General features: G+C 52.1%; 1 protein-coding gene across 5 annotated transcripts in view; it reads right to left on the bottom strand.

Moving 5' to 3' along the window:
* Positions 1 to 3415: 3415 nt before the first annotated feature.
* ATP2B4 (ATPase plasma membrane Ca2+ transporting 4) overlaps positions 3416 to 12239 on the bottom strand; it is a 59564-nt gene continuing 50740 nt past the window's right edge. For 4 of the 5 annotated variants that reach the window (XM_077190582.1, XM_077190584.1, XM_077190585.1 and 1 more), the window contains exons 22-23: positions 11525 to 11717; positions 6467 to 6631 (exon numbers count right to left, since the gene is read on the bottom strand). In XM_077190582.1, the coding sequence (XP_077046697.1) occupies positions 6606 to 6631; positions 11525 to 11717 (219 nt within the window). In that variant the 3' untranslated portion in view covers positions 6467 to 6605. Of the gene's footprint in view, positions 6632 to 11524; positions 11718 to 12239 lie in introns of all 5 variants that reach the window. The other variant, XM_054648741.2, reaches the window with a different exon arrangement.

Below are 12239 nucleotides of genomic sequence, written 5' to 3'. Positions count from 1 at the left end.
GGCTCAAAGATGGCGCCCTCTGCAAAGATGGCGGCCGGAAGTGCCCTCACCCGCGCGACAGGAAGGGGGGGGTCTGAGGGGGAACAGGGGTGGATTTTGCCGTTTTTTGGCTTCCCCGCGCTTCAAAAAGCCTCAAAAAGAGGACATTTTTTTCTTTATGAAGCGAACAGGGCCGTGTTTCTCCATCATGCCGAGATCCGCCGGGGCCACCGCCGTGTCCCGGTGCCCGGCTCAAGGATGGCGCCCACTGCCAAGATGGCGGCCGGAAGTGCCGTCACCCGCTCGACGGGAAGGGAGACCGCGGGCGGGCGGGCGCCTGAGGCGGAGCGGGGGTGGATTTTTGTTGTGCTTTTTGGCTTCCCCGCGTTTTAAAAATCCTCCAAAAGGTGACACATCTTTTCCCTGTGAAGCGAACATGGCCGTGTTTCTCCATCCTACCCTCTTCTCGTAGAATTTAGGTTGAGAATCCCTCCCGGATCATCCACCTGTTCCAGAGCCCTCAGTGCCACGTCCAGTCCTTCCTTGTCACCTCCCTGGGCAGCCACTTCCAAATCCTGGCCGCCCTTTCCGTGAGGAAATTCCCCCCGATGTCCCCAGAATGGTCCCCACTCCCAGGTGCCATCCCCTCCTCCTTCACGCCCCCTCAGGGATGTGAATTCCTGGGCAGGGTTTGGGACAGACAGACCTCCGAGCTGCCGGACACACGGAGCGCGGCACAGTTACACATTTTATTCTCTGGATGTAAGAATTTCTTACTCAACAGCCAAAAGCTTCTCACTGCCTTTTCCCCAGGAAAAATCCTGGGAGAGAGAATTATGTGTCTCTGAATACCACACATGGGGTCTATACCAATTATTAAGCCAGGGCAGCCCCTCACAGCCCAGCAGGACTTTTTTGGTAGCATTTGGCACCAATTTGGGCACTTCACTTCCAGATTATGAAAGAAGAATCAATGAAATGACAGAAACCCCACACTGAGGAGAGCTTGGGTTGGATCCCCAACCATTTCCACCCCACTGGTCCTGGGGAGGATTTGGGACAGACCCCCCGAGCTGCCGGACACACGGAGCACGGCACAGTTACACATTTTATTCTCTGGATGCAATCATTTCTGCTCAACAGCCAAAAGCTTTATTGATTCCAAACCGTTCCCCTTCTCCCTCTTCATTCCTTTTTTTCTTACTGCACCCCCTTTTCCCAACCCTTCAAGCACTCTGCTGCTTCCATTTTGGAGTTTTAGCTCTGCTTGGAGTTTGTTTTCTCAGAAGAAGCCAACGGACAATTCATTCAGAATCTTTTTTTTTTTTTCTCCCAAGATCCATATAAATTACATGCAAAACATTGTACATAGAGATTAATATCAAAATGCAATACAGATCAGGTGCACTTTAAGCTGGACTCTAGGATATGGCAAACACACCAGGGTACATATTGCTTTGAAACCACCATTGTTTTGATTTTTAATGTCATGCATACCACATAATATTCAGTCTTTTGTTTTGTATTTTGGTTTTTTTTTTCTTTTTTTCTCTCTCCCATTTTTTTATACAAAAATACCAGTGCTTATTATACTGAGTTACTGGAAAAAAAAAGAAAAACTCGGCTCCACGTGCCCTCTTCAAAAGAAAGTTTTGTTTTGTGAGAGCGTTGGATAAATATATATACACACACATAAATGTTGAGTTCAGACTGTATATATATATATATTTATTGAAGGGGAGGAAATAAACTAAAGGCATTTTTAACCATGGGTTTTGCTGGATGAAAAATGGGGAGTTTGGAGAGAGCAGAGTCGGGGTGAGAGGGGGATACTGGAGAGGAAGAAATGCCAAAATCCCCATTTGGGGAAAAAAAATCCTGTTTGGATGGAAAAAGAGCAGGAAAAGGAGCAGGAAAAGGAGCAGGAAAAGGATTCCCCCACATCCCTGTGGCCCTAGGGGAGATTTGGGGTGCAGGAGGCGTTTTGGGCTCAGAGGGTTGGGGATGGAGCAGAAGCCATGCAGGCCCAGGTGTCCCCCAGAGAGGGACAAAAACCTTCTCAGGTGGTGCCAGAGGTGCCAGGAGCTGGCAGTGGCACCTGGAGATGCCTTTTGGGCATTTGGGATGGGATTTTTGTCCAACTCAGGTTTTTTTCCCCTCAGAGAGGGGCTGAGGCCTCCAGGCCCGGGCGTGAGGGGGAAAAGGCCGCCCATGCTCAAATGCGGTTTAGTTTATTTCCTTCTTGAGATCGCTTGGAAAATTTCACTTTATTGCACGGAAAACCTTTGGGAAAAAAAAAAAAAAAGAAATTAAACCCCCTCCCCACACCCATCTCCCTGTGCAAATCATAAAAACCTCAGCAGGAGAAAACCTCAAGAGCTGCCTGGCCAGTGAGCCACGCACAGGCCGCGGTGTCTTTGGTACCAATCCGCCAATTCCACGGAAAATCCACGGAAAATCCACGGAAAATCCGCAAATCCGCCCTGCTGGGATCAAGAACTGGATGCAGAAGGATGTTCAGAGTGTTTTAATAACAAAGCATTCCAAGGCAAGTTGATCACAAGGAGGAGGGAGGGGGTGGCTTTGCTTCCTGGCGGGCACGGCGCCCTCCCCTGCTCCGCGCGCACTCGTGGCAGTTCAAACAAAGCAAAAAAACCAGAAATTATTCATAATAATATATATTTATATGGATATTTATATCTCCCCCTAGTCAAGGCATGTTGCAGAAAGTCCCCAAAAGTCCGTGCCGCCGACCATGCCTTTTTTTTTTTTTTGGAGCACCAATCTCCCCCAAATCTCTTTTTTCTTTTTTTTTTGTGTAATGTCCTCAATAACTTAAGCCAAGAGTCAGCTGCTGCCAGGACATCACTGAAACTTAACCCAAAAAAACAAAACTTTACAGGAAATCTGCACAAGAAACATTTATACTTGAAGCAACCAGCCATACACCAACATAATTTATAGATATTTATATAAAAAAACCCCATTTGTGTCATCCAACTCACGGCTAGTAGAAAGATGGCTGCTCAGAGAAAAGGAAGCTGACTGGCATCCGATGGCTGAATTAATTAATCCACGGAATTAATTAAAGTGTCCCTTGCAACTGCCCTCAAGCAGCGGCAGGACTCGAGATCTCTTTATTTTCTTTTTTTTCTTTAAACAAAATACATATGGCTGACGTAAAAATATCAGTTTCTGAGCTAAAGAAAACTAGATTTTTTTTTTCTTTTTTTTTTCTTTTTTTCCTTTTTTGCATAATATTTATATAGCATTATTTCTCCCTCCCCCCCACTCCTAAAATGGAAACTAGAACGACAAAAATAGAGCAAACTAAAGGAACGACCAGACCCTTGTGGCAAACCCTGCCAGTCACAGATTTCTGGGAGTGACTTTGAGAGCCTCCAAAGTTGGCTTGAAGTTGTTGTTGGTTTGAGTCTTTCTTTTTTTTTTTTTTATTTTATTTCTTTTTTTCAACAGGTCTGAGGTATTAAAAAAAATATCAAAAGGAAAAAAAAAAATAATTGGTGCATCCCCCCAAAAAGTATTTAATAAATATTTATGTAAGCTTGTAAGAACACCATATCTTCTCTTTTTTTTTGTTTTTTTTGCAAGTATTTAAAATAGAAAAAGTGATTTTTTTTTTGTTTTTTTTTTTTTTCTTTAAGCAACGTCACCTTTAGCACAGAACCAAAACCCCACAACCACCCCTCGTTTGGGGATTTTATTTTTTTTTTTGTGTTGTTTTTCCTGGTGTTTAACCCAAGATCCCCTCACTCCCCTGGGTTATTTTTTTTTTAAATAATAAAAATAATATTTATCTAAATATTTTTGGGGGAGGGAGGCAAGGAGGAGCCAGGCATGGGGTGGACACTGAATTTGCACTGGGGACGGGCAGTGGTGGCAATTTCTTCTTGCTGTTGGCAGTGAACAAAGCCCAGCTCGCCAGCACCAGGGTGGGACACTCGGGATATTCAGGATATTTGGGATTTTTTGGGATAAAGACCTTTCCTCAGCAGGAAAAAGGAGCTCATCCTTCCCTCCTCCTCCTCCTCCTCTTCCTCCTCCTCCCAGCCCAGGGAAGGACACAGAGACACTTGGTTTGTGTTTGTGGTTTAAGGAACACTTAAATCTTGGCAAAGATCTGGGCCTGGCGTGGCAGGAGGTGCTGCAGGCAGTGCTCGGACAAGGCACGGGAGATTCCACTGTGCGTTCCTGGTGGGGCAGGGTGGGGAGGAGAACCCAGCCAGAGCCAGCCTTTCCCGAAAAAAAAAAAAGAAAAAAAACCCTCAGGGTTTGGAATCCCAGGGTTTGCCCATCCAGGGGTGGGAATGGCCTCGTTTCCAGCTCGTTTGCTCTGCTCCTCTCAGCCAGAGGGGATGGAGGAGAGCAGGGAGGCTCCCAGGAGGAGGAGGAGAAGCCCAAGCCCTGCTTCCACCTCCAGGGGTGGCCAGAGGCACAATCCAGAGCCACCTCCAAGGAAAGGGGACCCTCACTGGGTTATTCCCAGGGCTGGAGGTGAGGAAGGGCTCAAAGGGAGGAGATGGAGGAGAGCAGGGAGGTGGCAGAGCTTCCCCAAGTGGAGGAGAAGCCCAAGCCCTGCTCCAGCTCTGGGATGGCCACAGGGACAATCAGAGCCACCTCCAAGGAAAGGGGACCCTCACTGGGCTGTTCCCAGGGCTGGAGGTGAGGAAGGGCTCAGGGGAAGGAGATGGAGGGAGGTGGCTCCCAGGAGAAGCCCAAGCCCTGCTTCCACCTCCAGGGGTGGCCAGAGGGACAATCCACAACAAATTCCAAGGAAAGGGACTCTCACTGGAATCTCAGTTCTCAGGCCTGGAGGTGAGGAAGGGCTCAAGGAGAGGGGATGGAGGAGAGCAGGGAGGTGGCAGAGCTTCCCCCAAGTCCTGCCTCCAGCTCCAGGGATGGCCAGAGGGACAATCCAGAGCAAATTCCAAGGCAATGAACTCTCACTGGGCTGTTCCCAGGGCTGGAGGTGAGGAAGGGCCCAAGAGCTCCAAAAAAATCAGCCAAGTGAGGCCAAGCCTCCAGCAGCTCCTCCTCAGGGAGACCTGCAGCCATCCAAACCAAACTAAACCAAACCAAACCAAAGCAAACCAAACCAAAGCAAACCAAACCAAACCAAACCAAACCAAACCAAACCAAAGCTCCAGGAAAATCTGGGATCATCCAGGGGCATCCCTGCCTTCCACTGGACTGTAAGAACAGCTGGGGTGATCCCCACTCATCCTCCCACGGCTTTTGGGCATGGCTGGAGCCTCCTCCCAGATCACTGTGAGGCTGAGGGGACCCCAAGAGCACAGAAAAAAGGGCAAAATCTCCTCTGTTCTGGAGGGCAGGAGCTGCAAAAATCCTCTCCCCAGGAGTTTCTGACCAAGAGCAGCAGAGAGGCCTCTCCTAGAGGAGGAGAAGAGAATTCCTAGAGAATTCCTCAGGAAGAAGCTGCATCCCTCACAACCAGGGGGCTCTCCCCACCTTTTCCCTGGCAGTTTCACCTCCACCTTTGCAGGAAAATCAGAATTTATCATTTCTCACCTCCCAGTTTGGAAACAGAGAGAGAAAAACGTGTGGGCTGACACAGAGGGGGAGTTGGAAGAAGCCCAGGTACCATTTTTCAAAGGTGGAAGACTGGTGGGCATGCCTGGATCTCTGAACCTTGGAGTAAACACCTTCCCCTGGCTGGGATTTTTTAGTTTATTCCTTAATTTTTGCACTGGAGCAGTGACTTCCCCTCCCCACTTCCCACTGGGTAGGGGGGCAAATCCCACAAGCAAAGAGCAAACCCCAACATTAGAAGAAAAAACCCCTAAAAACCACATGTGAAAAAAAATAAAATAACACAAAAAAAATAAAATCAAGTCACAAGTGCACCCCCAGCCTTCGAGCTGAGGGAGTGTAAGACTACAACAATTTGAATTTCCTTGGAACATGCATTTTTCCAAAGTGAAAAGCCCAAGTGAAAAGCCCAACTCTTGGAGAGGAAAGAACCTGGCAGCTTCCCCTGGGTGAGTACCACAGAAAATCAGGGATGGAGATGCACAATTGGTTTTTTTTTTGGTTTTTTTTTTTTTTTGGCTTAGCCTCTCTCCCAACACCCAGCGTGGTGGTACTCTGGTTCCCACTGCTAAATAACGGTAAAAAAAAAGAACAAAATGAAACAAAAAAAAAAAGAAAAAACACATTAAACCCCCACCCCACCCCAAAAAAAACCCCAATGATGATACAGGCATGAGCAGTTTGACCGCAGCAGTGTGATCAGTTACTGGTGCTGGGATCACACAGGGCCCAGGTGGATGAGGACGAGGAAGAGGAGGAGGAGGGGGAATTCCAAGTTCTAAGGTCAAACAGAGGTCTCCAGGCTGTGGAAGGGGCTCCCGGGCTCGGGGAAGCTGAACTCGCTGTCCACGGCGTTGTTGTTCCTGTTGAGGGCCGTGGAGCCCCCCAGGCTGCCCCCACCTCGCTTTTGGAGTCCGTCAGGCTCGGGCTCGTCTTCGGTGCCGTCAAGGAATGGTGTCCGAGGCTCGTCTTCCTCCAGGATGAACTCTGGGTGAGTCATGAAGTTATGGATGGAGCTTCTGGATTCGGGTTTCTCGAGGCCTTCGTACAGGGAGCTACGGAACGCATTCACCACTTTGATCTGGGCGGCGCGGGGAGGAAAAAAACAAGGGGTCAGTGGTGCTGCCAGAGGGCAGGGCTCGAGGGAGAAAGTGAAATAAATGATGAGAGACAACCATCAAACAACAACAACAACAAAAAAAAAAGAAAACAACGGAACAACCACAGCGACAAAATCACCACTGAACAGACAGCTCGGTCAAAAATGAGACATCTACGGTGAACTGGGGGCAGTCAGGCACTACGGGGGTGCTGGGGACCCACCAGCCTCAGAAGCTGCAAGAAAAGACAAAGGACGACTCCAAACCTCCACCCCAAGATCTCCAGTCTGCATGGACGGGAGCCAGAAGGCGTTAATTAGTCGTTAAATTGGTGTGGGGGTGCGCGCGCCCCGGCGTGGACGGACGGACACGAGGACAAGGGACGGACGAGGTGGGGGAACTACGGCTCCAAAAAGAGGTGGGTTAGGCAAACAGCGGGGGCAAACTCTACTGTGGGAGCCGTGCCTGGGCTCAGGAGGGTCCTTCCTACAGCTCTGCAAAGGACTGGGGCTTGCCAAAGGTGTCTCCAGCTCTTTTGGAGCCCCTGGGAGCAGAGATCCAGGTGGGTGCTGTGAGGATCCAGGTGAAGGGCCAGGTCTCTGTGGGGCTCCCCACACTGCTGGAGCTCTGCAGCCTTCCCTGCACCTGCAGGAAACCCAGTGGTTTCCAAAGGCAGTGAAAAATGGGAATTGGATGGAGCTGGAGACCAATTCAGATTCTGTTGGATATTCTGAAGGAATTCCTTCACAATCCTGGGAAAGCCCTGGGGCAGCTCCACTGAAATCCAGGCTCGAGCAGGAGATCCAGAGCACCAGGACATGGCTCTGCCACCTGCCCTGCACTGGGAGGGAGAGCTCTGGGAACACACCTGCACAGTGGATTCCCCTCAGATCCTCTGGAATTCCAGCTCACAGGTTTGGCCTCAGGTGGGTGACAAGTGTCACATCCCAGCCCTGCTGGGTTCCAGGGAAGCAGCAGAAGCCTCAGCTCTGTGGAGCAGAGCTCACATGGGACCAGATCTCCTCTCCCAGACCCCTGGGAGCAGCAGGGAAGGCTCCCTGGAGCAGTTTCAGTCTGTGCTCGGTCTCCAGCCCCACAGAAGGAGCTTTGCATGAGCCTGGAGCACCACTGGCCTGGAAAAATGGGAATTTGAGTGAGCTGGGAACCAATTCAGAGCTGGATTTGTGCACTGATGACCTTGGATCAATTCAGGTGAACGCACAGGCCAAGGGACACCACCGGGGCCACCTCAGACTGATCATCTGTCACATCAGCAACAACTTGAGAACAGCAAGTCCTGAGCCCTAAAACAGCAACTGAACCAAGGAGAACAATCCCACCAAGCCAAGGAGACCCAGGGACTGTCACAGCCATGAGGAGGTGGCCAAGGACAGCCCAGGGACTGTCACAGCCACAAGGAGATGGCCAAGGAGACCCAGGGACTGTCACAGCCACAAGGAGATGGCCAAGGACAGCCCAGGGACTGTCACAGCCACGAGGAGGTGGCCAAGGAGACCCAGGGACTGCCAGAGCCACGAGGAGGTGGCGAAGGAGAACCCAGGGACTGTCACAGCCACAAGGAGGTGGCCAGGGACAGCCCAGGGACTGTCAGAGCCACAAGGAGGTGGCCAAGGAGACCCAGGGACTGTCACAGCCACGAGGAGGTGGCCAAGGAGACCCAGGGACTGCCAGAGCCACGAGGAGGTGGCCAGGGACAGCCCAGGGACTGTCACAGCCACAAGGAGATGGCCAAGGAGAACCCAGGGACTGTCACAGCCACGAGGTGGTGGCCAGGGACAGCCCAGGGACTGTCACAGCCATGAGGTGGTGGCCAAGGAGACCCAGGCACTGTCACAGCCACAAGGAGGTGATCAGGGACAGCCCAGGGACTGTCAGAGCCATGAGGTGGTGGCATCTACCATTCAGATTTAGGAGCAGCTCCACAGAAGCCTCCCCCTCTCACGTGGGAGCAGGAGATCTCCTCTCCCAAGGAATCACCTCCAGAGCCCTGGAGATTTGTCCAGCACTGCCAGGAGCAGCAGGGAAGGCTCCCTGGAGCAATTCCAGGGAATCTGTGCTCAGTCTCTTGCTCAGCCCCCTCAAGGAGCTCCTGCTGCAGCTTCCCTCAGATTTTCCTCCCTTCTCCATCACCTGCTGCGAGATGAATTCAGCTGTTCCCTCTCAAAGGAAGGGAACAGGGAGGAAATGTGTTCTGAATGAGGCAGGCAGCGCCAGCAGAGCTGAATTCCAGCCTGGAGCCGCCCCTCCCTCCCTCCCACGCCCGGCTCCTCCCGCCTCCTCTCCACCTGGAAGCTTCAAATGCAACCTCCAGGCTTGGGATCGATTCCTGTGCAACGTGAAACCTCCACGTGCTGGGGGAGAGCCCCTGGGCATCTCATCCCGTGCCCCTGGCTCTGCCCAGCCCCTCAATCCAGGGCAGAATTCCCAGCAGGAGCAGCTGGGCTCTGCCAAAACCTGAGCATGGATTCCTGAGAGCTCTCCAGCAGCTCCAGGAAGGGACACAGCAAATCCAGCCCTGGAAAAACTCATCCATGGGAGAGGGACACCACAGATCTGCGTGGAGGGAAGAGGAGCTTTGGGAGAGAGGGAAGCAGCAGAGGGAAACAAGAGAAATCCAGGCAAGAAAACAGCAGGAAATTTGGAGACCTGGGTTAGCTCCTGGCGAAGTTTGCATGAGCTATCCAAGTTTTCTATTCCCTCGCTGCAAAATGGGGGAAAACATGGATCCACAGACTGCAAAAAAGCTGCATTATGGTCTCATCCCCACCCCTGCAAACCCTCTGCTCTGAGCCCCTCTAAGCAGATTTTATTCCATCAGAAAATCCTGGAGGTTTTCCCAGATGCAGGCAGGAGCAGGAGGCAGCTGTGCTGCTCCAGAATCGCTGGGGTTAAACCCAATCAGCTGCCAGCCTCAGAGTCAGCTAAACAGAGAGAAAACAAAATTATCCCAAATTCTCTCTCCTCCCCCACAGTGCATAAACAGCAGAGCCTGAAAGCTCTCCAGAAAGTCACCGAGGGTATTTCTCTAATCAGAGGAGAACAGGGATAAGTGACTGTGCAATAAAAAAGCCAATTATCCAGCAGAGCCACATTCCCTGCTCCCAGCCTGCAGACAGAACCCAGGGCCACGTGCTCACCAGCCCCAACACCGAACACACAGAGGGTTCTACATCAGACAGGGCCTTTTTGGGGGGGCCTGGAAAGCCAGGATCCAGAATTCCCATTGATACGTGGCTTCCATGCCCATTTCCATGCACAGTTGTGTGTCTGCACACCCTGGGATCCAGCATGTGCAGAGCAAGCTGTGATGAACACAGGGCCTTTTTTTAGGGTCTGGAGACCCAGTGCCAGATCCATGATCCAGAATTCCCACTGGGATGCAGCAGGAATTGTTTTCCATGCACAGTTGTGTGTCTGCACACCCTGGGATCCAGTGTGTGCAGAGCAGCCCACGATGAACAGAGAGAGAGCCCTGCACCAGACAGGGCCTTTTTTAGGGTCTGAAAACCCAGTGCCAGCTCCAGGACCCAGAATTCCCACTGGGATCCAGCAGGAATGTGGCCTCCATGCCCATTTCCATGTAGAGTTGTGTGTCTGCACACCCTGGGATCCAGCATGTGCAGAGCAAGCTGTGATGAACACAGACAGGGCCTTTTTTAGGGTCTGAAAACCCAGTGCCAGATCCATGATCCAGAATTCCCACTGGGATCCAGCAGGAATTGTTTTTCATGCCCATTTCCATGTAGAGTTGTGTGTCTGCACACCCTGAGATCCAGAATGTGCAGAGCAAGCTGTGATGAACACAGACAGGGCCTTTTTTGTAGGGTCTGGAAACCCAGTGCCAGAACCAGAACCCAGAATTCCCACTGGGATCCAGCAGGAATTGTGTTCCATGCTTTTTTTAGGGTCTGGAGATCCAGTGCCAGATCCATGATCCAGAATTCCCCCTGGGGTCCAGCAGGAATTGTTTTTCATGCTTTTTTTAGGGTCTGGAGAGCCAGTGCCAGAACCAGGACCCAGAATTCCCCCTGGGGTCCAGCAGGAATTGTGTTCCATGCTTTTTTAGGGTCTGGAGATCCAGTGCCAGATCCAGGACCCAGAATTCCCACTGGGATGCAGCAGGAATTGTTTTTCATGCCCATTTCCATGCAGAGCAGTGTCTGCATACCCTGGGATCCAGAGTGTGCAGAGCAAGGTGGGCACCGAGGATCCTCTGGCTCCCCAGGGCAGCACAGGGATGTCCCCAGGCCATGCAAGTCCCCAGGTGGGGACAGAGAGGGGGACAGCAGCCCCGAGGTGTCACCAGCTGAGCCACAGGCAGCACCCAGGGCAGGAGCAGGTCCTGTTTGTCCCTCCTTGCCGTGGCTCAGCCAGCCTTGGGGACAGTCCCAACGGCCACTCTGCCTCCAGAAGAGATTTCAAGCAACTCCTCTGCCCATCCCTGGGGTGGCCCAGGGCTGGCCAGTGGGAAGAACCAGCAGGATTTGGGCTCAGCCTTGCCCTCCTCCCAGCAATGCTCGTGAACTCGGGGGGTTTTTGAGCAAGAACTGCCAATTTTTGCCCACCCTCAGGAGGGTGGACACAAACACCAGCCCTGCAAAGGAGGAGAAGAGGTAAAACTAGAGGAAGCAACAAGGAACTGGGGGGGGAAAAAAGGACCAGAAAGGTTCATAACTTTGTTAACAGCATAAAAAAACCCTGGGGTTTTGAAGGGTTTCCCGCCCCATCCTTCAGGTTTGGGACTGAGTGTGTGAGTCAAGGCTGAGAGGGAGAGAGAGCAGGCGGGGTTAGGGGGGTGCAGGTGCTCTCTGTGCTCATTAAAGTCATGCATTGTAATAGAGACCATCACTCACTGCCCGCAGGAGGAGATGCAGCAGCAGCAGCAACAGCAGAAGTGGTGGGAGTGGAATTGACGGAGGAAAGAGCTACATGGGTTGGGCTAGAAACATTTTTTACATCGTGGTGCTGGCTCACGATGGAAGGCTGTCTCCTGAGGGCTCCCTGCAAAGAGGAGGCGCCGGTCTGGAATGTGTAAACTACGTCCATCTGCAAAGAACCAGAGAGTGAGATAGCGACACCCGGCCAGGGACAGGGACAGGGACAGGGACAGGGGACAGGGGAGGGCGGGCAGACAGACAGCAAGGAAGGAGGAGGATGGAGAGGCGAGGAAGAGGAGGAGGAAGGAGGAAAGAGCCCACCCCACACTCCCTGAAACCCACGTGGGGTTTTGCTGTTGGAGCAGAGAGAGTGTCCAGCTCTGCCCTTCCCAGAGCAGCAGGGTTGATCCCCCCACCAGAAGGGCTGTGGTGGGAGGCAGTGGCAGAGGAAACACCTGGGGTTATCCAAAAATCTGCAGGAGGAGCAGAGACAGACAGAGAGGGTGGGCAGAGTGCGAGTGGGCAGCTGCTGGGGAAGGGCTCCTGGTGCCTCAGCCCTGTGGGGCACTTTGGGGACACTCCATGGAGCCCAGGAGATGTCCCAGCCCCTCTCCCAGGACTCAGGGCTGCTGGGGATGCAGCACCCTGGTGGTGGGGCCATGGCTGCCCTGTGGATGTGTCCCAAGGCTCG

The sequence above is a fragment of the Agelaius phoeniceus genome, chromosome 25 (genome assembly GCF_051311805.1).
Source record: "Agelaius phoeniceus isolate bAgePho1 chromosome 25, bAgePho1.hap1, whole genome shotgun sequence".
Lineage (NCBI taxonomy): Eukaryota > Metazoa > Chordata > Aves > Passeriformes > Icteridae > Agelaius > Agelaius phoeniceus.
Note: the sequence above shows the minus strand (reverse complement) of the source record. Positions and strands in the feature narration are given on the sequence as shown.